The 27454-nt window shown below is 37.3% G+C and overlaps 1 protein-coding gene across 1 annotated transcript in view; it reads left to right on the forward strand.

The window, feature by feature from the left end:
* The window catches only part of galnt9 (polypeptide N-acetylgalactosaminyltransferase 9), a 122444-nt gene that overhangs the window by 65737 nt on the left and 29253 nt on the right, over positions 1-27454 (forward strand). The window contains exons 5-6 of the mRNA XM_065250830.1: positions 4367-4564; positions 14523-14640. Of these exons, the coding sequence (XP_065106902.1) occupies positions 4367-4564; positions 14523-14640 (316 nt within the window). The remainder of the gene's footprint in view (positions 1-4366; positions 4565-14522; positions 14641-27454) is intronic.

The raw sequence follows: 27454 nt of genomic DNA on the forward strand, positions 1-27454 counted from the left end.
TATCAGTACCTTCTCACCTCCCCATATGTGCTCCGTCCTTCTTGTGTTATTTCAGGACTGCACTCAGGCAAAAGATCAGCCATTTATTCTTATGCTTAAAGCTTGCAATATCTACAATTTTATTTTGTTAACCGTTTATATTATAAATATATTTTTGACTTTTTATAAGAGAGGTTAGAATGGAGAAAGAAACTATAGGTTGGGCAAGGGATTGAGAAATGGCTGCCTGGTTGGCATAAAAATACTCCACAATCTCTATCCATTGAACCCTTTAAAAGGGCTCTGATGTGCCAGATGGACATTTACATTAAGAATCCTCTCAGCATGTGGGTTTTATGAAAGCTCCACTCACAGCCCCATTAAAAGTCATCTCTCACAGGTGATCATAGCTTTATTGAGCTTTTTAAGGGTGACCTTAATAAATAAAGGAAGACAAAGAGAAAGGACACCTAAGGAAGAGATGCTATGAAGAGATGAAAAGCTGGAATAAAGCCTCTTACTTGTATGATAAATGGATGTTTGATCGTGCCAGAAATTTTTAACAGCTAATGATTTAGAAATATTAAAATTGATATGGATGTCTGAAGGTTTTTCCTCTGCCTTTAGTTATGTCTTTGAATTTAAACTAATATTATAGTTTGCTGGGTGAACATTAACACGGCATAGGTGCTGCATTATTTTTCCCACTGATGTCTCTGCACAACGTCGCGCTACGCTTAGGTTGCGTAGCAATGGCAGACGCTACGGGAGCACCCAAGCACTTTGATTTTAATTGAAATTAATTGAGCATATCTGGCATTGTTCCATCAGTGCTCTGCCATTAAGTTCACATGTCCGAAACCTAAAAATGTGTGGAAAATGCTAGGCACGTAGGTTCCTGTCACATGACCTGCGCTGCGCTTGCGGCATTCTGAAAAAAGTAGCGTCGCTTCCGCTATGTGTGGGCATATAAAGCGCCTACATTTGAAATAGCGAACTTGAGCGTGCAAAAGACATGATATGTGAACGGCGCCTTAGGTGGGTGCTCGAGTAAAAAAGACGAAACACTCGCGTGATCAGCGCCTTTGTCACACCTTCTCTTTTTTATAGACGGTTTTATCGGACACACATTTAGTGACGCGATATGCGTCTGTTCTGAACTTTACTTCTGGTTTCAGTTTTTTTTAATGGTGTGACTAGTTGCTAAACTGAACTTTTGAACAAATACCTCGTCGGAAATAACAAATGTTTTGGTTTCCTAGGTAATCGACATGTTGTTATTTATTCTCAGCGGAGTTTACCGGAAGTTACGTGTTGACCACGAACGCCGCTTTGTTTATGTTGTTACTGCTGAAACCGTCTAGATGATCTCTGTGATGCTGAATGTATTACTGGATTGAACGATCTTGTATCACTGTGCTAGAGACATTAATTTTGAGCAGTATAATTAACTAGAAACAATTTAATGTGTTTTACAAGAAAAACCCCTGGTGGTTTGCAGGGGAATTGCAGGGGAGTTGTTAGAAAAATACTTAATTACAATTAATTAATAAAATGTAAATAAATAAATAAAAATAAATCTTAAAATTAAAATAATCTAATGTAAACACTTATTAACAAAATATATTTTTATTGCTTTGTTATTTTTTATCATCTGCATTTCATGTGAACATTACACAGCAATATTTCAGAAAACTAAGAACTCATGCAAAATAATCAGATTTGACAAAATATGACAGATAGTATGGAGGACCACAAGAGTCATGCAAAATGTAATAAAGAACTTCAATTTTTAATAACTACCTGGACAATAAAAATAGCAATTAATAGATTTGTTTAAAAATTCATTAATTAATCTATAAATAAATAGACAAAGTTACAAAAAAATCATTATGTAACATTTTATTAGGCAATAAAAAATGAGATTATAAAAATAACATAGAAATGAAATATTAATCCATTAATAAATAATTCAAATTAATATAACAATTTATAAAAACAACATAAAATACTCAATAAGTTCATCATTTTAAATTGCATTTATAAATTCTTAATTAAATAATGGAATTTCAAATTGTATTTCAAAAAGCGATTTTAAAAGAGAAATAAATAACTGGATTTATAAATTGAATTACAAATACAGGTATAAATTAGGCATTTAAAAGGGCATTTCCGTTTGACTTTTCTGTTTTCATTTCCCCGTTGGTTCTCCTTATTCTTTTCGCTATTGGATTTGCTTTTCGTTTTAGCCTCTCTATTTAGCTTTTCCGTGACTCTTTGGGTCCTCATCTGAGATCTATAAATCTGCGCATGACGTACAATCAGAGCCAATCAGCGAGCTTGTTACATCCTCCTGGCCATAGCTAATTTGCATTTCTCATTTGACCATTTGCAAGGACCCAAAGAGTCACGGAAAAAAACATTTACTAAAAATAAAGTGAAGGATGAAAAAGACAATTAGAGAAAATGTGTTAATGAACAGATGGAGATTTGTAAGGGTCTGATGAAAAGTTTTTGCTGTTTTCTTCCCTGTTAGTTGTGTGTTTTCCTCTGCTGAAGATGTCAATGTGTGATGATTACACCGACAGACTTGATTGTGCTCCATTTGAACCAACATCATTTTGATTATGGAACACAAGCTTATTTCCAAAAGTGGGAAAAGCAATCTACCAAGAATTATTCTTGGAAACAGCCACATTGTTTTATGTGTAAACACAGCAGCTGGGTGAATAAATAAAATTGCGAAACTTGAATCCATTATGGTTGGGTTATTTACAGGGACAATTTGTGAGTGACATTTGTGCATTACAGTCAAGTGTGATGTTCAACATATTGCATGTATTGGATGGAGTCAAAAAGCTTTTATTTGAAATATGAAAACAACATCTTTAATTATTCAGCAAACAAAAATAATTAATTATACCTGTATTTTATTCATTATAAAACATGTAAAACAGTACTGATTGGTAAATAGCAGTGCTTTATTCACAATACATCAAGGCCATGACCTCTTCACCGAGCTACTGTTAGTAAAACACATTTTTATTGCATATGACTTTCTGTTATCTTCTACTGAAAGGATGGCATTTAATAAATAATTATTTTCAATAATATTATTACTTTATCAAAAATAATATTTGAATAAACATTTGTCCTTAATACTGTTTTATAATTATTTACTGTGTCAGAACCGCTGGTGTAGTGGGCAGTGCTCCGACACGTACTTTAGCGCAGAAGCGCTTTTGGCAACCTGAGTTCGAGTTCCGGCTCAATGTCCTTTGCTAGTTCCGTTCCCCTCTCTCCACCCTGTCCTTTTTTAATGCTGTACTGTCTGTCAATTACAGGTGAAATGCCCCCCCCCCCAAATGTAATAAATATTTGCTTTGCCTGCTGCAATGACAGAAATAAGATTTGCGTAGTTTCTACAACTTATTACAATGCATAACATTGTATGTTGGTATCGGAAAAGGTTTCGGTTTTAAATAATGTCCCACGCACAGCAGTGCATTTATTATTCATGCCAGTAAGTGCAGGGGACTCACTTTCACAAAGCTACATAGTCGCATAAGACAGTAATGTCTTTACGGTGCGGTATGCCAAGCAAATTTACTTTATACGCAAGTACATTTCCAAAGAGTTGCGTGTAGTGATTTAATAACCGTGTGCATTTTGAGTGAAAGTGAGTGAGGAATTCAGTTAGTTTTTTTATGAAAGTTAAGCATCACATTCTTGAGGTGCAAATTTGAAACTCATGTCGTTTATGTAGTTTAATATTATGCCCGTTATTTATCATATGAATTATTCACACAGTAATTTCGGTAAATAGAGGAAATATGTCCAAAAAATTTGCCTTTTTTAGGACTAAATGTTTTTTTAGGCATCGTCGGTGTTAAGTGTGACCTTTCTTGGCACTAAACACATCTTGACTGCAGAATGAAGTCATTTATTTTATTTTATTAAAATTCTTCTTTCATGTAAAGCTGATTTGAAATAATGCAACTTTTTAAATATGCTATATATATCAATTTTAGTCAACCACTACTGTATATCGTCACCTTGCATACCTGTTTGGCATTCGCTCGTGCAGATGATAAATATAAAGCCGCATAGATTTAGTTGAAAGTGATTGTGCTTAAACGCTACACACAGTCCTACTTTAAAAGGTTTCCCAGTGATAGAATAATGTAGTTCTCCATCAGTCCTGCTGTAATCCTCTGGTTTAAGGGTTTTGAGAATTTTGAACAAAACGCTGTAAGAACATTTCACGTTGACATCCTAACACCTGCTGTCTTGATTTTACCACTGTTGCTTTGTGCAGCCAAGAATATTTCAAACCCTTGAAATGTCTAAACTCTTTATCCGTTTCTCTCCTCTTTGACTAATTCAGGGCGGAGCCTATCCTCACCAGAGTAAAAGAAGATCACACTAGGATAATCCTTCCTGCCATAGATAACATCAAGTACAACACTTTTGAGGTGCAGCAGTACGCTAACGCAGCTCATGGCTATAACTGGGGACTCTGGTGCATGTACATCATACCGCCACAGGATTGGCTGGATAAAGGAGATGAGACTGCCCCCATCAGGTAAGGGCAGCCAGTGGTCTACTTCATATTGTAGGAAGACGTTCTCTGAAATATAAATGACGTGGGATATAAGAGATTAATATTTTAGAAGTGAGGTAAGGTTTAGTTAACTGTTATTTTATTTACCTGAAGAATTTTTTAGGACACTTAAAGGAATATTCCACTTTCTTAAAAAAAAATCCTGATATTTACTCACCCCCATGTCATCCAAAATCTTTTTTGAGGAAAACATTCCAGGATTTTTCTCAATTTGACTTTATTGGACCCCAGTTTACGGTTTCAATGCAGCTTTAAAGGGGTTTAATGATCCCAAACGATACATAAGGGTCTTATCTAATGAAACGATCGTCATTTTTGGCAATAAAAAAAATGGCACTTTAAATTAGTGATAGACAGATATATCGGCCGGCCGATATATCGGGCCGATATTTGCGAGTTTTATGTGTATCGGCATCGGCGGATATGTGGCTGCTGTTTCCGGCATTATTCAGACAGAGTGCTGGAAGCCCCAAGCGATTGCAGGTCATGTGACTGACAACATCGAAAGCTCGGCCTAACAGCTGATCATAGCTGCACAAAGCGAGTTTTTATTTCTCATCTCTCTATATATTTGTAGAAGTATCAGTATCCTTTGCTGATAGTTCCTCGCCATTGTGGAGAGTGCAGTTCATGGTTCCATAGCACCCTCACCTGTTTTTACTATTTGTTAAATATATTTTTTTTTAGTTCAATAAATGTTACTTTTTTTTTAATTAAGACTTGTAACATTTGGCATCATAGTGTAATTTTTATGATGTATATTGAATGAGCAAAAGCAGTATCGGCTCCAAATATCGGCTCAAGAAAGCCTGTAACAAAAATCGGTATCGGCATCAGCACTAAAAAATCCATATCAGTCGATCCCTACTTTAAATTACAACTTCTCGTCTTGCACCAGCCGTGTGACGGGCATTTTTATGTATTTTACGAGGTGGCTAATTTATATTTATCTGTACGTTTTTGCATGATTTGCTTTCGCCCCTCTGACGGGTGGGGTAAGGGGTGGTGTTTCATTACTGTTTTTTAATTGTTGTACGATTCATAAAATATGTAAAAAATCCTGTAAAATAAAGCTGCCAATATAGATTATCAGCGTTTATTAATAGGGCTGTTACGATTAATCGTGCAATTGCGCGTTTTCTCAATGAAAGAATTTTTATAAATTACGGTGAAATCCCGGCACATCCTAAAGCCAGAGGGCGCTCTTGTGCAGAAACTCCAATTGTGCCATTGAAGAAGTACCATTGCAAACGCTATTCCAGGATTTTGTTTAACGAGTTTTGCTTTTTTAAATGCACGTTATAAATGATTCAGACTCATTATGATTTTAGGACTCCTTACAGACCAAAACGCTGTAGTAAAAGCTGGGCATGAAAGACAGAATCGCAGCCTTGCGATTCAGCATCGATTTCAGACAGGCATTTTTAATTGGACACGCAATTTATCAGTTATTTATTAATCATAATATACCAAAACAATTGTTCTTGTTAGTTCATTGCACATTAAAATATGTTACATCTTTTGATTTTTAAAATGTACAAACCAAGTTTAATAATTGCTGTATAACTATTGTTTATTGTTGGTTCATTTTTGCTAATGCATAATGTTGACAAATACAACATATACTTATCGTTAAGTGTATATTAGCATTACTAACTGTAAAAACCTGAATTAATTTTATTGAAGCAAATTTTTCATACATTTATCATGTATGTCCTGGAATGTAGAACAGATTATGGCCTTGATTAACCTCCATTTATAATTTATTCTTGTTAAATCATCCAATGGGACCAAAAATTCATTGAATTACTCGCTGTGAAACTATTTTTTGAAGTTCATGAAAGCTTTATAGTTCATGCTACACTTGTCAAATCATAGCTACAACAGTAAAATGCCTCATTTCATGCTTAAACCAACTTGGCAAGATTATGTTTATTACAGCTCAGTCTGAAAACCCCTAGGAGCCATGAATATGTGGAGGGCATATACACTTTTTCATTTCATGTGAAATATGGTTAGGGTCACTATTGTGTGAGAGTATCAGCACAGCAGAGATCTCATTCATTATTCATTTGTCTGACTGATAGCAATTTGGAAGGAGAAACTAAGCCTGCAGCCCATGTAACTGAAGTCCATTCCCACGATGCCTCATACTGGTTGCTAAAAGTGATCATTTTTCATTTTAATTACAGTAATAGCAAACTTTTTAAGAACTGTTTGTTCATTATTTCAAATGTAGGCGCGCGTATGCCCGCTTATAATGGAAGCAACACGGTCACAACGTGCACGCAGTACGACGTGCTCATTTTTCCAGGCGCGTCCGCACCGCATCGAGTAAAAATGTATGCATAAAAATAATCCTGTATCGAACCTTATTGTACCAATAATCTTTGTAAACTAGACATTAAAATGTTTTTCTTTTCAAACTGATTTAGATGAACAAAGTTTTCCCCCTCAAATTAATTCCTGGTCTACGTTCGTTTAATAAAAAACAAACAAATCTGATATAAACTACTATTCAAAAGTTTACAGTCACTTATTCACTTTTTGTTATTTTTCCACATTTTAGACTAAACAAGGAACTTATTAAAACTATACACCAAATAATTTAGTGAATTATGCAAGGCAATCTCATGGCATTTTGTACGTATTTTACGAGGGGGCTAATTCATATTAATACGTACGACCACATTTGTACTATGTTCAATTTGCTTTCACCACTTGGGGTTAGGAGTGGGGTTTCAGTATAGTTTTTATACGCTTTTGTATGATTCACTTCATACAAATTTATACAAATGAGTAGGGCTGTGACGGATCACAAAACTCACGGTTCGGATCACATTATGGTTTTTGAGGCACGGATTGTATCATTTTTCGGATCAGCAAAAAAAGGGGGTTGAAAAATCTAATAACAAGTAAAGAAATACAAACATTTATAAAAAAGAAACAAAGTTGCACATAAAGTAAGGTCTACAATTAACATTAGGTACAGAAATCAATTTAAATGAATAACAACACTGTCTTTTTGTACAAATTAAATATTATTATTTATTTATAGAGCCACAGAAGTGATTTTCTCTTTGTCTTGGGTTGTTTGATTAACATTAATGACACAGACTTAAGTAGGTTAATTGAGGTTACTGTCACTTTAAGAGAAGCACCGACTGGTTTCTGATTCTAATCTATACACACACTTTAGACATAAACAAATGTTTTTTTATTAGAAAAAGAATACTGTGAGATCATTTTGTGTATATGTGCCCTGTCAAGAACAGAAAGATTTATGTTGGCTTACTTTTTGAAACGCGTCTCTCCCTATATGCACTACTGAGGGCACTTAAACGCGTGCACACACACAGGCGAAGGGCGAATTCCAAACAGCACTTCAGGAAGAAGATGCAGCCTATACAGACGTTTCACATAAAAACTTTACATTGTTTTTCATTGCTCTATTCAGCAAATGTATTTTAATGTACTACAGTATAAGACTCTTTCTATAGTTAACACATCATAAGTTCTGATCTTTGAAGGGAATTACGTCTGACTGGAGCTGGACCGGACACATTTATACGCATATGCATGCAGTTAAGTTGTTTTAAATCACTTGAATGTTAACATTTGCAAGCCTTAGAAACACGTGCAAATGATAAACTTTCCCTATTTAAATTTGCATATTACTCCTCGAATCGCATGCGAGCCGAACCGCGGGATCACGGATTAACTGCGATCCGTCACAGCACTACAAATTAGCAAACTCGTAAAATCCATACGAATTCCAGTGAGATCAAGCTGGATTGTTACTAAAGAATTTTTTTTATAAATCAAAACTATTTTATATTTTAGCATTTTCACAGTGGTCACTTTTGCCTATAATTTTTGCGTAGTTGGACACTTGAACATTGGAGTTTACTCGCTTAATTCGTGCATGAAAGCCGCACGTGAAATTCTAGTAATTTGAGACATTCACATAGTTCATATATATAGTTCTAATATAAGTACAGTACCCGCCAAACTATGAAAAAAGTGTGACTTATAGTCTGGAAAAAAACAGTATTAACTTTTTATTATCATAACATTTTAAGTTTGAGAGAAAGAAACAAATTTTATATTTATTAATATATATTGATATACAAAATCTAAATAGCTACATTTTTGTCTACAAAAAAATTCTGATTAGTCTTCAGATCAATATTTGTAAGGTCAAGAGAAACTTATTTTAAACTTGTATTGTAGATTTCAGAGGTAACATTTATATGTTTAAACATTTGAACAGAATCTCATTTCAGCAGCCATTGTCCATGCAGTCTCATCACAAGCGTTTATATTGACAAGTTAAAATGGCCGCCCGCAGGACTGCAGTGTGTCAATGAGTCGCATTATTGGAAATCGTTTCAGCTTCACTTCTAAGTTCTGTGTATCTACTGCAGCTCAGTCTGCCTGTGGCTATACAGCACTCGGGATCCCAATACTCCTAACACACTGCAATAGTGTTCATTTAAATGACTGGATATCCTCTTTAAATCACTTTAAAGAAGTCGTCTGTGCCAGAAAATGAAAGTTTTAAAATGAATACTTAATTTTGGCAACGTTTTTGGCATTTATTTACAGATAAGGATTCTTTAATGTCAAAATGAGAATTGATTTACAAAGTATATAAATGCAAAAAAAAAAAAAAACATAAGTATTAACCACCTTATTTATCACACACCAAACTGTTTTTGCATACAGAAATCACAAGTTAAATAGAGATACTCTACATGTACAGCTAGTTACGGAGTATCCAGTGATTTTAGTTAAAGTGCACCTCTGTCTGTTGGTTGAACTTGTGAGTAAAGTATTAAACATAATGATAAAAACAAATCTTTCTTGTTACAATCAACACACTTCATTTCTTTCATAACTCTTCAAATGTATCTATAAGTGGCGTACGCTTTGCAAATCTTTGAATCAATATCGCTAAAAAAATGAAATCAATGTTGGTAAAAATGAAACATTTTTCTTGAAACACCTCGGTTTTCACAAAGATTTTCTTAGCAGTTGGATATTTTCCCTTTTGTAAGAATGGAGCACAGTAACTGTAAACATGTGATTAGCATTCATAGCCTCTCATGGAGGCCAACAAACATTCGCTTTGCGAAACCAGTGACAAACCCATCTTGTGTTTATGAAACATGGCAGATCTTTTGTCTAGAGATTTGACAGGCTCAGAAATCGTCTTGGCCTGTGCTGTTATCACAACAATCTTTAGATCCGTCCCAAAAGTTTTCAATAGAGGCAAACTTGGTCATGAAACTTTTACAAATTAGCTCATACTGCCCACAGAGACAACTTTTCCTCGCTGGCTGCATTCTGTAACATACTCGTGGGTTTTTTGAGTTGGCTTCTTTCTCTTTCCAATTATGTAAATGATACCACCATGCTTTTTTTACTTTCTAGTAAGTGTGCATAAACTTTAAGATGAGTTCATCTCAGTAACATAAGAACAATAAATAAATATTGTATTTATTTTTTTCTGACTGCGAAATAATTGCACACGTTAATGCTGACAGCCTATTTTATTATTGTCAATAGAGTTTATTTTGATTAAGTATTGTTAAATGTTAGATTAAATAACCTAAGATTGCGTCACAGTTGATCTGTGTCATGTTTTGTATCTGTTCCGATTTTCGTCACCTGGTCATTCATTGATTAATTTTTCAGACAAACACATTTTCAGATATTTTAGAAAATGTTTTAGATCTTTCAGTTGATTAAATGTAATGTGCGAAGTTCACGATGAATAAATAACATTTATTAAAAGGATAGTTCTGCCAAAAATGATATTAAACCCATGATTTACTCACCCCCAAGCTGTCTGAGTTGCATATGTCCATCGTTTTTCAGACAAACACATTTTTGGATATTTTAGAAAATGTTTTAGATCTTTCAGTTGATTAAATGTAATGTTACGGGGTCCACGACCTTCTAGTCCAAAAAAAAATGCGTCCATCCTTCACAAATTAAATCCAAAAGGCTCCAGGATGATAAACAAAGGTCTTCTGAGGGTAATCCGCGAGATGTTGTTGTAGAAATATCCATATTTAAAACTTTATCAACGTAATTAAATACCTTCCGGTAGCGCCGCCATCTTAGTCGCATCTCGGATTACCCTCAGAAGACCTTTATTTATCATCTTGGAGCCATTTGGATTTATTTTGTGAAGGATGGACGCACTTTTTTTGGACTTGAAGGTCGTGGACCCCGTAACATTACATTTAATCAACTGAAAGATCTAAAACATTTTCTAAAATATCCAAAAATGTGTTTGTCTGAAAAACGATGGACATATGCAACTCAGACAGCTTGGGGGTGAGTAAATCATGGGTTTAATATCATTTTTGGCCGAACTATCCTTTTAATAAATGTTATTTATTCATCGTGAACTTCGCACATGCATCCTGATTCCTGTTTCCCATCGTGACAGATTGTCGGTGCGCGCTGTGATCTCATGGATCAGCGAAATTTTGTAGGGCACTACGACAAAAGATGATGAAAGTATTGTGATGGTGTTTGTTTTATGGTGTTGTGGAGAAAATAAAGTTTCAAGGGACTTTTACCCTGAAGGGATGCTTATAGCCCATTGTACCTCTGACCTGACAGACTGTATATATAACTGCCATCTCAGTACAATGCCACATGTAAAGCTGTATATGAGAAACCAAGAGGCGAGAGAAAATTTGTCAAAGGAGCAGTACTTAAAAGAACAAACTAACATTTTGTATTATACGAAAGTTAACTGACAAGATATATATTTAGTTTTTTAGTTAAAACAGGCCCAGACTTCGAAGAAATGGGTCTCTGTGGATGTATGGATGAATGGATGAATACATGGACAGACGGACAGACAGAGAAAGACTGATAGATGTACAAACATACAGATTCTTTAATAGATAGACAGACAGACAGACAGACAGATGCATGGGTGAACAGATGGATGGATAGACAGACAGACATCTAAAAGATGGAAAGATGAATGGACAGAGACAGACAGATCCATGATTGGATGAATGAATGGACGGACGGCAGAAAGATTCTTGGATGGATGGATGCATGTATGGATGGACGTCAGAGAGATGGAAAGATGGATGGACACACACAGACAGACTAATAAATGAATGGACAGATGGATGGATAGAGGGACAGACAAACGTCTAAGAGATGGACAGAAGGATGGACACAAAGACAGATTCAAGAATGAATGGATGGATGCATAATCAGATGGATAGACAGACAGATGTCAGAGAGATGAAAAGATGGATGGACACAGACAGACAGATTCATGAATAGATAGCTAGATGGATGGATGGATGGATGGATGGATGGATGGATGGATAGATGGATGGATGGATGCAGGGGCATCAGAAAGATGGAAAGATGGATGGACACAGACATACAGATTCATAGATAGATAGATGGATGGATGTTCGTCAGAGAGATGAAAAGATGGATGGACACAGACAGACAGATTCATGAATAGATAGCTAGATGGATGGATGGATGGATGGATGGATGGATGGATGGATGGATGGATGGATAGATGGATGGATGCAGGGGCATCAGAAAGATGGAAAGATGGATAGACACAGACAGACAGATTCATAGATAGATGGATGGATGGATCAGATAAATGAAAAGATGGAGGGACAAAGACAGACAGACAGATTCATGAATAGATAGCTAGATGGATGGATTGATGGATGCAGGGGCAGCAGAAAGATGGAAGATGGATAAACACAAACAGGCAGATTCATAGATGGATGTGGATGGATGGATGGGTGAATGTTCATCAGAGAGATGGAAAGATGGAGGGACACAAACAGACAGACAGACAGATTCATGAATAGATAGCTAGATGGATGGATGGATGGATGGATGGATGGATGCAAGGGCATCAGAAAGATGGAAGATGGATAAACACAGACAGACAGATTCATAGATAGATAGATAGATAGATAGATAGATAGATGGGAGGATGGATAGATGGATGGATGGGTGGGTGGATGGATGGATGAATGGATGGATGTTCATCAGAGAAATGAAAAGATGGAGGGACACAGACAGACAGACAGACAGATTCATGAATAGATAGCTAGATTGATGGATGGATGGATGGATGGATACAAGGGCATCAGAAAGATGGAAAGATGGATAGACACAGACAGACAGATTCATAGATAGATGGATGGATCAGAGAAATGAAAAGATGGAGGGACAAAGACAGACTGACAGATTCATGAATAGATAGCTAGATGGATGGATGGATGGATGGATGCAAGGGCATAAGAAAGATGGAAGATGGATAAACACAGACAGACAGATTCAAAGATAGATAGATGGGTGGATGGATGGGTGGATGTTCATCAGAGATATGGAAAAAGTATGGACACTGACTGACAGACAGATTTATGAATGGACAGATGGATGGATAGACAGACAGACGTCTAAGAGATGGAAAGAGAGATGACACAGACAGACAGATTCATGAATAGATGGATAGACAGATGGATAGGTAGATAGATTCATAGACAGACAGACGAACGTCAGAGAGATGGAAAGATGGATGGACGCAGACAGACAGACAGATTCATAGATAGATAGATAGATAGATAGATAGATAGATAGATGGGAGGATGGATAGATGGATGGATGGGTGGGTGGATGGATGGATGAATGGATGGATGTTCATCAGAGAAATGAAAAGATGGAGGGACACAGACAGACAGACAGACAGATTCATGAATAGATAGCTAGATGGATGGATGGATGGATGGATGGATGGATGGATGGATGGATACAAGGGCATCAGAAAGATGGAAAGATGGATAGACACAGACAGACAGATTCATAGATAGATGGATGGATCAGAGAAATGAAAAGATGGAGGGACAAAGACAGACTGACAGATTCATGAATAGATAGCTAGATGGATGGATGGATGGATGGATGCAAGGGCATAAGAAAGATGGAAGATGGATAAACACAGACAGACAGATTCAAAGATAGATAGATGGGTGGATGGATGGGTGGATGTTCATCAGAGATATGGAAAGATGGAGGGACAGAGACAGACAGATTTATGAATGGACAGATGGATAGACAGACAGACGTCTAAGAGATGGAAATGGAGATGACAAAGACAGACAGATTCATGAATAGATGGATAGACAGATGGATAGATAGACAGATTTATAGACAGACCGACAAACGTCAGAGAGATGGAAAGATGGATGGACACAGACAGACAGACAGATTCATAGATAGATGGATGGATGGATGGATGGATGGATGGATGGATGGATGGATGGATGGATGGATGGATGGATGAATGGATGGGTAGGTGGTCATCAGAGAGATGGAAAGATGGATAGACACAGACAGAAAGACAGATTTATGAATGGACAGATGGATAAACAGGCAGACAGACAGACATCAGAGAGATGGAAAAAGTATGGACACTGACTGACAGACAGATTTATGAATGGACAGATGGATGGATAGACAGACAGACGTCTAAGAGATGGAAAGAGAGATGACACAGACAGACAGATTCATGAATAGATGGATAGACAGATGGATAGGTAGATAGATTCATAGACAGACAGACGAACGTCAGAGAGATGGAAAGATGGATGGACGCAGACAGACAGACAGATTCATAGATGGATGGATGGATGGATGGATGGATGGATGGATGGATGCATGGATGGATGGGTAGATGGTCTTCAGAGAGATGGAAAGATGGATAGACACAGACAGAAAGACAGACAGATGATTTAATTTTTATTATAAATTGTCATATCTAGGCCTATAAATGTAATCTTCTGTAATGGGTTTCTTTAGTGAATACTGTATAAAGTCTTATTCTCAATCCTTTGCACAGGACCCCAGCAATGATTGGTTGCTCCTTTGTGGTGGACCGTGAGTATTTTGGAGAAATTGGACTGCTTGACCCAGGCATGGAGGTCTACGGAGGAGAAAACATTGAGCTTGGTATGAGGGTAAGTATGATAATTATCTAACAACATCTGTGAACCCTGATAAGTTTTAGATATATGATATATAAAGTTTGACCATGGAGGTAAAGGACATAAAAGGTCCAGCTTGTTTGTTTAGTGCAGCTCAGACAGTTACACTTCAGTGGATTTGTGTAATTGGACTTCATCTAGCGCAAGAGTTGCTTTATCATATTATAGCCTCTCAGAAAACACAATTTAACATCGTTGCTACCCTCCCTGTATAATCTCAGGTGACGAAATAATTAACGCTATCTACAAACCCTCAGCGTTTGACAGACGTTTAATTACATCGCTTCATGCGTTCATGCCCAAAGCGTCATACTAGATTGTTTAGGGGGTATGCATGCAGATCCATCACACCGTCAAGAAGTAAATGCGTTGCCTACAGGAACTGAAAGCACACTGCGCCAAATTATTCAAACTTAAATGCTTTAAAGGCAGTATGGTACAAAGAAAGCAGATTTCTTAGCAGTAGCCCTAAGAGGAATTTCGTGACCCACGTGGTCTGTGAGCCAGTAAAAATAAGCTCAGAAAATGTTTCTTCAGTGGACTTTTGAATATCCTCAGAAGATTTGCATAATTTGTACTTTAAATCCTTTAATTCATTTTAGAGATCCAGTTCTGGTGTTGGTTGACAGAAAATTCTTTTTAGCCTGATAGATTAACTATGGAGATGAATTGTATCATTTAAAACTAATAGGACATATTTGAATCATCTATTAGTCTGAAAGTCTCAGTCACGGCTGTTAAAATAACATGTGCCATTAATCTAATACAAATGATGATGAAAAATATAAAAAGCTAATTTCACATCTTTGTCTTTACTAAAAAAAAACCAACAGAAAGCTTGTCTCTCTTCTGTTTTGTGTCATCCATTGCAGTTTAACTCTCTTTTGCTACTAAGGTTTGCTATGCAGATTAGGTGAACTAGAGATGCTTAATTGTCCTTCACCATTTTCTGTATAGATCAACTTGTGTATAGACTAACCAGTTTCACCATGAATATAGCTATAGATGCAAAAATGTTGATAATGAATAAATAAATAAATTATCTTGTGCACATACCGAATGCTCTTAGCACGTATCATACATTTATCAAATACTTTCGCTTCAAATCCACTTAATCCCAGCATCAGGCCATTCAGAAATACAGCTTTTGGCAGAATTCGTTAAACGCCATGTCGATTTTTTAATAAAGTCCTTAAAGTGCACGGAAGATGAATGTGAAACGACGTAGGTCCTATATAAACTTGGGTCCCTTATGAGTGTTCGGACATAAATACAACATGAATGTGGCAGCAACATGCATAACAGCGCCCCCTTATGTGTGGGTCAGTTTCTTGCATGCTTTTAGAGGGTTTTGCAGCAAAAGAAGCCATCCTACCTTCATTAGTTCTCTTTTTATCACCTCTCAAATATGGGTAGGATTCTTCAAAAACACAAAATTTTGAGCAAAAAGCTGAGATAAGTGCATTTTCGTAAGGACTTTTGATAGAGATCAGATGCAGAGAGATCCTCAAAAATAAGGGCGCACTCACACTATCCAAACCAAACCGCACTCGGGTGCGTTTGACCCCCAAAGCCTGGTTTGTTTGACTAGTGTGATAGCTCTGTTCCGCGCCCGGGCGCGGATTGGTTAATCGCGCCGCGGCCGGGTTGCAGAGTTTGGGCGGAGCGCGGTTCACTTGGGCTCAGGCGCGGAAGGCTGTAGTGTGAGCGCAAAGGTGAAGACGTCAGTTGCGCGACCACTCACCTTGATCTGCCTTCGTAAAAACCTTTAGATGCGAGCAGCGGGGTTACTTGAATGTCCGAGCTGCACACGTGACAGATCAACTAAGCAATATGATGACATGTGAGTGGGCTGTCTGTAATCGCGCACCAAACGAATAAAAAACACAGACTTATCATTACGGTGGGTTCCAGTATTAAGAGAGAGCTTTGCTTCCTGCTTTTTTCAAAACAATCGCATCTTAATGACGAAAGCGCGCCCGGATTTGGATCAATAAAAAGTACAGCGTGAGTGCGAGCACCTGGGGGAGTAGGGAGGGGTGACAATCGCGCTGGGGCATGGTTTGGTTTGGATGATGTGAGTGCGCCGTTAGATGGACATACAGCTGTTTGCCCTAGGGCGATACTTCCGGGTTTTATAAGTTGCGGAAGTGGATAATAGCAGTATTGCAGATTGACAAGATAACTCGTCAATGGCGAGGAAAAAGTTAACAGGGATGATTGTGTTGTTCATCACAGAAGACAATGTTAGCATCAGTGGTAGCTCGTGACTGCTCATCCGAGGGGCGCTAATTCAAAATAAGTGTTCGGAGTGTCATCGTGTGTGGTTCCTTTTTTCAGATATGTGTTTTGCATGTTGAGAGATCCTGTGTGCATCACGTGTTTTGTCAAAATAAGTGCCTGCTGCGCACGCATGAATATTTTAAACTCTCGCCGTTCAGCGGTGAGCGCGAAAAAACGCTAGCTGCTGGCTATTTTTTTTTTATCGCAGCCCTTCCATTGAAAACAATTGAAAACATACGCCTATAAATGTCTGTACTTTTCCATAACAAAAACTGTACATACTTTTAAGGCATAGTTTAAGTAGGCTAATTGGTATGCAGGCTCAGTTTGTCTGCGTGCGTCTAGTTTGCCATCAACTTCGATTTTTCTCAGAAAGCTTGCAGAGGCAGACGGACTTTGGCCTTGCTCATGAACGCAGTTTGTGTCTAGGCACGGATGTGGTTCTATGTCCTGAGGACTTTTCCTTATCTTCAAACACACTATTATTTCAACTGTAATTGTTTTACTTGACCTTTGTTTAAATAAAATATAATATTCAGTTTAATTAATTCTGTAATACCGGTATTCTTAGTAAATCTTTATATTTGTTAAACTAGACAAGCTAGCCCATTATATTATGTGCTCCGCACACTCCTCGCCGTTCTTCTCACTACGCCCATTTAAGTTGCTTTTTTTTTTTAAACGATAGTGAGGTGGACTGGAGCTGAAACAGCGGGCTTTCATGACTCTTTAAATACTAATAATATAACTAAAGTAAAAATAAGGCATTAAAGTGAAATTACTGAACTTAAAGGAACAGTATGTAGGATTGTGGCCAAAACTGGTATTGCAATCACAAAACTTGTGGCTAAAACTGGTACTGCAATCACACAACTGGTGGCCAATACACAAAATGACAACATAAACATCAGTTGAGGGCTGCAACTCCACTTTTCAAATGACAATATCCTGGCCATACCACTGTTGTCAGTGATATAAGTATTTGAAATGAAAATTATTTCTTAATGTCTAGTGACATATTGGGGCCATTTTATGATTAATCGATATAAATTTCTTACATACTGTTCCTTTAAATATAAGACCCTGATAAAATGCTTATTTACAAGAAACATGTCAGACGTACTTAAAAGGGGTTTTGCATCTAAGCTCTTCATTGTAATTGTGTTTTATATGTAAACGCTATGAGAGCATGAAAGTCTTTGACGTTCTGTAGCGGCCGCTCCCACGTTTGCATGAACCAGTTCAATATGAAATCCATTTATTCCTTCATTACCTTCTGCGAAAGGTTTCTTGTAGCATAAAAAATGACAGGATTGCCAATTTAGCGAATACATCAAATTCTCGGCTTTAAAATACACCTGACGCTTATGGATGCTGAACATGTGCACACACACATCTCAGCCTCCGGTAATCCTCCGAACCCGATGCAGCTCATTCAGGAGGGTAAGTTTTGATTGACAGCTACATATTTAATAATTAACCTTATGCCACACCGAATAGACAGCCTGCTTTAATGCACCTTGAAAAGAGACTCGGAGGTACAGAGTACAACCTGGCACGATATTCAATGGCCGAGATGCATAATGCTTTCAACGGTCTATCTCTGCAAGTCCTTCAGACGTCTGTCGCTGGACATGCAGCTGGTAGACTTTATCTGATTTAGAGTTGACAAGAGGACACTGGCCCAAAACAGAGCCAATGTGCTCCGATAAAATAGGTGGCATGCAGACAAAAAAAACCTTAGGTGGAATTCGCTGCGGTAGGATGAGAGAACAGTTGTACGAGACACTCACGAGGGAAATTAAAGCTGCAGTAATGTTCCCTTAAAAAAGAGCTGAATTGACACTTACAGACCGACGTAATTGCATTTAAGTGTATATCAGTGAAATTTCATACTTGGGTGACATTTATCCTGCTCATCAGTGCAAGCAAGACTTAATACTGTAAGTCTGAGGAGGATCATTTCAGAAAATAAGTCTAATATTGGTGCTTTCTTACTAGCTTTCTTTTGTCTCATAAGGATTATTAGCAATTTTGTTTACTTTCTTTTACGACTGCAGACTTTTAAAACTCTTTTGGCTCATTGAATAAACTGAAGCAAGGCGATATATGCATCAGCGCGGATTTCATAAGGTGACTTAAAGGAATAGTTTTGATTACGAACATTCCTCAAAATACTTACAGATAATCCCCTCAAACCCTGGTTCGTTTGACTAGTCTGATAGATCTGTACCGTGCCCGAGCGAGGTTTGGTTAATCCGCGCTCTTGCATGATTTGCGATCACACTTTTCAATTTTCATTTACGCACTTTTTTCAAAGCGTCTGGGAATTGAACCCACAACCATTGTACTACTAATGCACTTCTAACTATTAAGCTACCAGAACTAAAATGAGTACAAGAAGAATTTCAACATTATTAAAGATTTTAACAATTATCCATGGTAATAGATAGAGATTTCATCTCTCACTGGCTCTCATGATCCCATAATGCTTTCTGCTGCTATAGTCAGGTCTTATTAAACTAATGACTGTAAAGCCATTTAGCGAATCTGTGTAGTACTGATAACTGGACTAACCGGAAGTTATATTCATGATTTACAAGATAAAGAGCTTGATCTAAAATAAGATTCAATTTGAATGAGGCTAGCAAGCATGTTTGCTACTTTATGACTTTTGTGCTTGTTTAAAATCTTCAAAAGGGAGCAATCTGACATTATTGACTAAAGCGAATTTCTCTTTTCAATCTGGTTCTTCAATTTACACCCACACATTCCTTCACACAACATGAAAGGCAAATGCAAAATAGACCAATGAATGAAGAGAAAGGAGGTGACCTTTGGATCATGTTGGTAAATTGTAAAGCTTTAAAAATGTTTAAAGAGCATCTTTGTTTAGATTGCATTTTACTGTACGCTTGCAATTGGTTTGCCCTTTGGTCAATAGTATGCAGTTTAATGGACTCCAAACTGTACTGTTGTCTTGCTATTACACTTTTTGGTTTGCAGCCGTTAGAAAACAAGTGGTTCAGAGAATGGATGAATGGGTTTGGAAACGACTTGTTTATTGAGCATCTGTCTTTTACTGTGTTAGCTTTATGTACTGTAGACGCATTCATTTGCATAACTATCTGGTAAATGACCGTATTAATCAGTGCAGCTTTTTTCTTTAATGGGCTACCATGGTGATGTATTTATAAGTTGGTTTAGAAAATTGGTAGCAATAGAAAACTTTCTTCCAGAAAAGATTTCCCAGTCTTTATACGTACAATAAAGTGGTGTACTTTTATTGATTCGAGCCGGGGGCGCGCTTTCGTCATTAGGATGCGATTGTTTTGCACAAAGCAGGAAGTAAAGCGCTCTCTTAACACTGGAACCCATCGTAATGTTAAGACTGTGTTGTTTTTTCGGAGTTGTTTGGTGCGCGATGACACACAGCCCTCTCACATGGCATCATATTTCTTAGTTGGTCTGTCGCTTGTGGAGCTCAGACATTCACGTAACCCTGCTGCTCACATCAGAAGGTTTTTACGAAGGCAGATGAAGGTGAGTGGTCGCGCAATTGACATCTTTCCTTTGAATCTGCCGCATTTGCGATCACATTGCGCATTCCGCGCCTGAGCTCAAGTGAACCGCGCCCAAGCCCACCTTTGTAAGCCGGTCAGGGCGCGGTTTGGAGTCGTTTCACTTCAAGCCTTCTAACATTCCTGTCGTATTGCTTATGCTGGGTACACACCAAAAGATTTTTTACATCTTATAAGATTTTCAAAATGTGTTAGACCACAAACATGAGGATAAAACCCCTAAATTTAACCGTTTTGCACCTATAGTGTGTCAAAGACAGCACACTACACACGAGCAGATTTTCAACCAGAGTCTCAACTGTGAACACAGGACATCTCACAAAATCTCGCGAGACTTCAGAATAAGCATGACGGACGATATGCAGGAAGAAATTTCAATGATAGTGTTTGAAATGTTTTCACAGAAAAATCAAGATAAAAAGAAAAAGGTTTGGGTAAAGTCATGAGACAGCGGGAACATGGTGTGTAGAAGTTCACTTTGCATCAACTTCACTTTGTGCTGAGCCATGACTGCTTCAGTCTTCCATCATCTCGCTTTCTGATATAATAATAATAATAATAATAATAATATTGTATCGTTTTACGGGATAAACTCAAGAGCGTGCATGCGTTTGTCCTCTGTGTTCCCCCCACACATCAGGATTTCGGATCGTAAATATTAAACATGGTTAATATTTACAATTCACGATCGGGGCGGCACCGACGTTCTTCCAATTAGGTTCGGACACTCTTAACACACCTGATAAGAAAATCTGATAAGATAATCTGTTAAACAAGATATTCGGGACATAGCTAGAATTGTCGGAAGATGGGAAATCGGCCCAAAATCAGCCCGATTATCTTTTGTTGTGTACCCAGCATAAGTCAATATGTCAGAAGGTTTTACAAGCAAGCAAGCCAGCCAGGGTACGATTAACCAACCAGCACGGTTTGGTTTGGATAGTGTGAGTGCACCCTTAATATTTAATTTTCTTAGCGTTTTTTTTTTTTTTTTTTTTTGAAGTCCAATGCATATGTAAACATCAATGTGCAATACCAAATACTGAGGAATTTGTGTGACCCTTTCACTTAAATTATTATGCTGATAATTTTGTTTTTCACACTCTAAAGGGTTAACAAACATTACAAGCTATTACTCATTCTTAAACAATGTCAGAAAAAAAAGGTTAATGGTCCCAAGCTGTCACTGGGGCAGTAACTCTTAAAAAGGTCCTAATATGTTTCATTTATGTGCATATATGTATACATTTAGTATCTATATGTTTCTTTGAGGTACTAATATGAAGTCTTTAGGTGCAAATGTATACTTTTTGAAAGGGTACAGACCCCGTGACAGCAGTGGTGCATATTTTGACAATTTATATATTTAGACAGGGTATACAGTACTCAATAAAATGTTATCTCAATTGTCATTTAAAATGTTAATTATGTGTTATAATGTTAAACACTGAAATTAATGATGTGACATGCTTTAAGTGACAAGATAAAGCAACTCAAGATTTAAAATAGAGACAATTTGATTACACTTAAATACAAAACCATTTTGCAGTGTGTATAATGCTGATTTCTTATCACTCTGTTTGATGGCTGACAAAAGTAATAAAACGCATAGAAAGCGCCCATGAGGACCTAAGCCAAACATATGTTTGTTCCAGTGTTTCTTTTGCTGTACAATCAGATTTTTCCCCTTGTAAGCCAAAAATGAGTTTTATAATTTCCATTAGGCTTAGCTCACCCTGTGAGTCTGGAACAAACTCATTTTGCCTCCCCTGTTTTGTGTTTAGTGAAGAGAAATGAAATGAGAGACACAGTCGGGGCTCCAGAGATTGGCTCTGTTATAGCAGATATGAGGTTTTAGATACATACCACAGATCATGATGTTTCAGGGGACTGCTTCTGCAGGGATGAGTGTGTATATGTGTGCTGGTACTGTAGATCATAATGAGGTAGCATTCTAGTCATCACTGTATTGAGAGAGCGAGTAATTTTGTGGTTCAGTTGAGGCACTGAGCTTTGGCAATTTGTTTAAAATGGACGGAAGGGATGGATGTTGTTCTTGTCATGGTGGCTTTCTCTCGGCTTGGCTGGTATGGCCTGACTACTCTGGCAGCTTGCACCGGGGGGTTGAGATTGCAGCTTATCAAACACAAATTAAAGAAAGGAGCAAATGTCAAAACATGTGAAGCGAAGAAAAGAGATCATGAGCAGAATTTTAAACTGTTTATCCTTGTTACTATGCAGAGGTAGAGATAGATAGATAGATAGACAGACAGACAGACAGACAGACAGAAGGATGGATGGATGGATGGATGGAAGGGTGGGTAGATGGATAATTAAGTAGATGGATGGATGGGTAGATGGATGGGTGGATGGACAGACAGACAGACCGAGAGATTAATGAATGGACAGATAGATAGAAATCAGAGAAATGGAAATTGATAGATAGACACAGACAGACAGATCCATGGATGGATGGATGGATGGATGGATGGATGGATAGATGGATAAATATATGGATGGATGGATGGATGGATGGATGGATGGATGGATGGATGGACGAACTGACAGATTCATGAATGGACACACAGGCAGATTTCAAAGAGATGGAAAGTTGGATGTATGGACACATAATTAGACAAAAAGACATATTATGGATGGATACCATAGATAGATAGATAAATGGATGGATGGATTCATGAATTTACAGACAGATAAATAGATAGATAGACAGACAGACAGATTAATGAATAAACAGATAGACAGACAGACAGATTAATGAATAAACAGATAGACATCAGAACAGATGGAAAGATGGATGAGAGACACAGACAGACGGACAGACATCAGAGAGATGGACAGATTCATGAACAGACAGACAGACAGATTAATGAATAGACAGATAGATAGACATCAGAGAAATGGATAGATAGACAGACAGTCAGACAGACAGACAGACAGACAGACAGAGAGATTATTGAATGGACAGATGGATTGATGGATGAATAGATGGAGAGACACAGACAGGCAAACAGACAGACTGACATCAGAGAGATGGAAATGGACAGATAGATAGATAGATAGATAGATAGATAGATAGATAGATAGATAGATAGATAGATAGATAGATAGATAGATAGATAGATAGATAGATAAGTGGGTATGGGGTAGATGAATGGATGGATGGATTGATTCTTAAATTGACAAACAGATAAATAGATAGATAGACAGACAGACAGATTAATAAATAGACAGATAGATAGACATCAGAGAGATGGAAAGATGGATGGAAAGACACAAACAGGCAGACAGACAGACATCAGAGAGATAGAAAATCGGATGGACACAGACAGATCCATGAATGGATGGATGGATGGACAGACAGACGGACAAGTTGATGAATGGAAAGACAGGCAGATGTCAGAAAGATGGAAAGATGGATGTATGGACACATAGATAGACAAAAAGACATATTCATGAATAGATAGATATATAGATAGATTAATAGATGGATAGATGGATTCATGAATAGACGGACAGATAAATACATGTAGATAAATAGAAAGACAGATTAATGAATAGACAGATAGATTGACATCAGAGAGATGAAAAGATGGAGTGAGAGACACAGACAAACAGACAGACAGACAGACAGACATCAGAGAGATGGAAAATTGGATGGACACAGACAGATCCACGAATGGATAGAGGATGAATGGATGTATTGATGGACAGACAGACAGACAGACAGACAGAAAGGTGGATGAATGGACAGACAGGCAGATGTCAGAGAGATGGAAAGATGGATGTATGGACACATAGATAACAAAATGACATATTCGTAAATAGATATATAATATAGATAGATTAATGGATGGAAAGATGGTTTCACACATACAGATAAATGCATGTAGATAGATGGACAGACAAACAGATTAATAAATAGACAGATAGATTGAATGGACAGACAGACGGAAAGGTGAAAAGATGGATGGAGAGACACAGACAGGCAGACAGACAGAAAGATATCAGAGTGATGGAAAATTGGATGGAAACAGACAGATCCATGAATGGATGGATGGATGGATGGACAGACAGATAGATGGAAAGGTGGATGAATGGTCAGACAGGCAGATGTCAGAAGGATGGAAAGATCAATGCATGTACACATAGATAGACAAAAAGACATATTCGTGAATAGATATATAATATAGATAGATTAATGGATGTAAAGATGGTTTCACGAATAGACATACAGATAAATGCATGTAGATATATGGACAGACAGACAGATTAATAAATAGACAGATAGATTGACATCAGAGCGATGAAAAGAGGGATGAAGAGACACAGACAGGCAGACAGACAGACAGACATCGGAGAAATGGAAAATTGGATGGATACAGACAGATGGATGGATGGATGGATGGATTCATGAATAGACAGACATATAAATACATGTAGATAGATAGAAAGACAGATTAATGAATAGACAGATAGATTGACATTAGAGAGATGAAAAGATGGATGGAGAGACACAAACAAGCAGGCAGACAGACAGACATCAGAGAGATGGAAAATTGGATGGACACAGACAGATGGATGGATGGATTCATGGATAGACAGACAGATACATATATGTAGATAGATAGAAAGACAGATTAATGAATAGACAGATAGATTGACATTAGAGAGATGAAAAGATGGATGGAGAGACACAAACAAGCAGACAGACAGACAGACATCAGAGAGATGGAAAATTGGATGGACACAGACAGATGGATGGATGGATTCATGGATAGACAGACAGATAAATATATGTAGATAGATAGAAAGACAGATTAATGAATAGACAGATAGATTGACATTAGAGAGATGAAAAGATGGATGGAGAGACACAAACAAGCAGACAGACAGACATCAGAGAGATGGAAAATTGGATGGACACAGACAGATGGATGGATGGATTCATGGATAGACAGACAGATAAATATATGTAGATAGATAGAAAGACAGATTAATGAATAAACAGACAGACAGACAGACAGACATCAGAGAGATGAAAAGATGGATGGACACAGAAAGATCTATAGATAGATAGATAGACAGACAGACAGACAGACAGACATACGGACAGATTCATGAATAGATAGACAGACAGACAGATTCATGAATAGACAATAAATTCTGAAGTCGTCATAGAGATGGAAACAGGGATGGATTGACAGACCGACCGACAGGATGATCAGACATGATGGATGGATTGATGGATGGATTACCGTTCTTAGTCAAGCTTTTGTTGCCAAAATGTTTTGCGTTTACATATTGCATACTGCACTGGGCTTTACCGTGCCTACAGTAGTTTGACAGTTTAAAGTCAAGCTTAGATTTATGACATCTAACATCCCTGAGCCTAAACTTTTCATTTACCTTCAAACTGCATTTTATTTCATTACATGCTCTATAAGATTACACACACGCCTCACCTTGCACGACTGGCCTTGAGTCGGATATAGAATTTAAGTTCAAACAAAGCGAACTGCGGCAAAATATAAATGCTTGCTCCAATTCACTGTGTTTGAACTAATTTATACAGTACAGTATATACATAAACAGCATTATTGAAATGCAGATGTACTGTGCTTCTTTATTGTGACATTAGCATACAGGGTCGTCCAGTCGCATTTCTTTATTTCATTTTTTTCCTCTTCATGTCTCTGCAAAAGCTATTACAGTGCAACTTAATCCAAACAGTTTAAAGATCCTCAGCAAACACATTTAGTGACGGCTGACGAGGGGGAATAATAATTCATTTAGTAAAGCTCGAAGGCTGAAACACAGCTCGTGCATCTCTGATAGTAATTGTGAGTGCTGGGAGGAGAAATTAATATGTAATTGGAAATCTTAAACTGACTTTTTTTTACAACGTCCCCAAGAGGCACAATGGAAATGGCGATTATCTTTTCTCAGTTCCTCACAGTGGGCATAAGCTTTTATGCTTAAGGCGTCTCTATCATACTTTAAGTAGCAAAGCCAAACACGTCTATCCAAATGTATTCCTGTTCTGTCCTAGCGTAAACTTGTGGGGTCTTATTTGGTTGTTGTTTGATGTGTCACCCAATGAAACCTTTTTAAGCATCAGTTTTGTTTTTATTAAGAAATATACAGCAGTTATCAAAAAATAACATGGTATAACTATGTAGTTATTATTTTGGAATGCACCTTGATAATACAATGTTTTTTTAAGTATCATGGAGGTACCATGGTATATTTCAATTGCCATGTTTTAAACCATACAGCAGGTATTACATTGGCATTAAATCACTTTTCCAATGTACTACCACAGTATGTTTTGCATCAGCATAAATTTCCATTCTGATTTTTCTTATCTGTCTGGTTGATCAAAGAAGTCTTGCTGGGGAATCTTTTTTTGGTTGTGAAGCTGTCAGAGTAACACGGCTCATATTGCACATGGTCCTGTACATGATTTAATCTTTTTGGAACAATGAGACATGAGGTCAAAAACGTTTTGTGTAGCTTTTCTCATATTTCAGTTTGTGTTACTCTGGCACTTTTATCTATTCATATGTGTGACAGGCCCGGCCTTTTATTGCTATTTTTATCATTGTAATGATCATCAATAAAGCCTGATCATTGAAATATGACTCAGAGAGCACAAGCTGGCAAGAGGCTCCAATTAAATTAGCCAGGGCTTGATCTGAACCGTACATCACATAAAACCGTCCAATATAATTAACATGATTAAAATAATGAATGGCAAAGCTTTGTCTGTTCCCTGTCATAGAAAAAGGAAAAGGAGAGAGGGGAAGAGAGAGTGCCTAGAGACCAAGATTTTTCTTTTTTTTTTCCTAAGAGCTTGTATAAAATGATGTAACTTTTTAAAAAGAACTGAAAAGAGATCACTC

Source organism: Paramisgurnus dabryanus, chromosome 5 (assembly GCF_030506205.2).
Source record: "Paramisgurnus dabryanus chromosome 5, PD_genome_1.1, whole genome shotgun sequence".
In the NCBI taxonomy this organism is placed as follows: Eukaryota; Metazoa; Chordata; class Actinopteri; order Cypriniformes; family Cobitidae; genus Paramisgurnus; species Paramisgurnus dabryanus.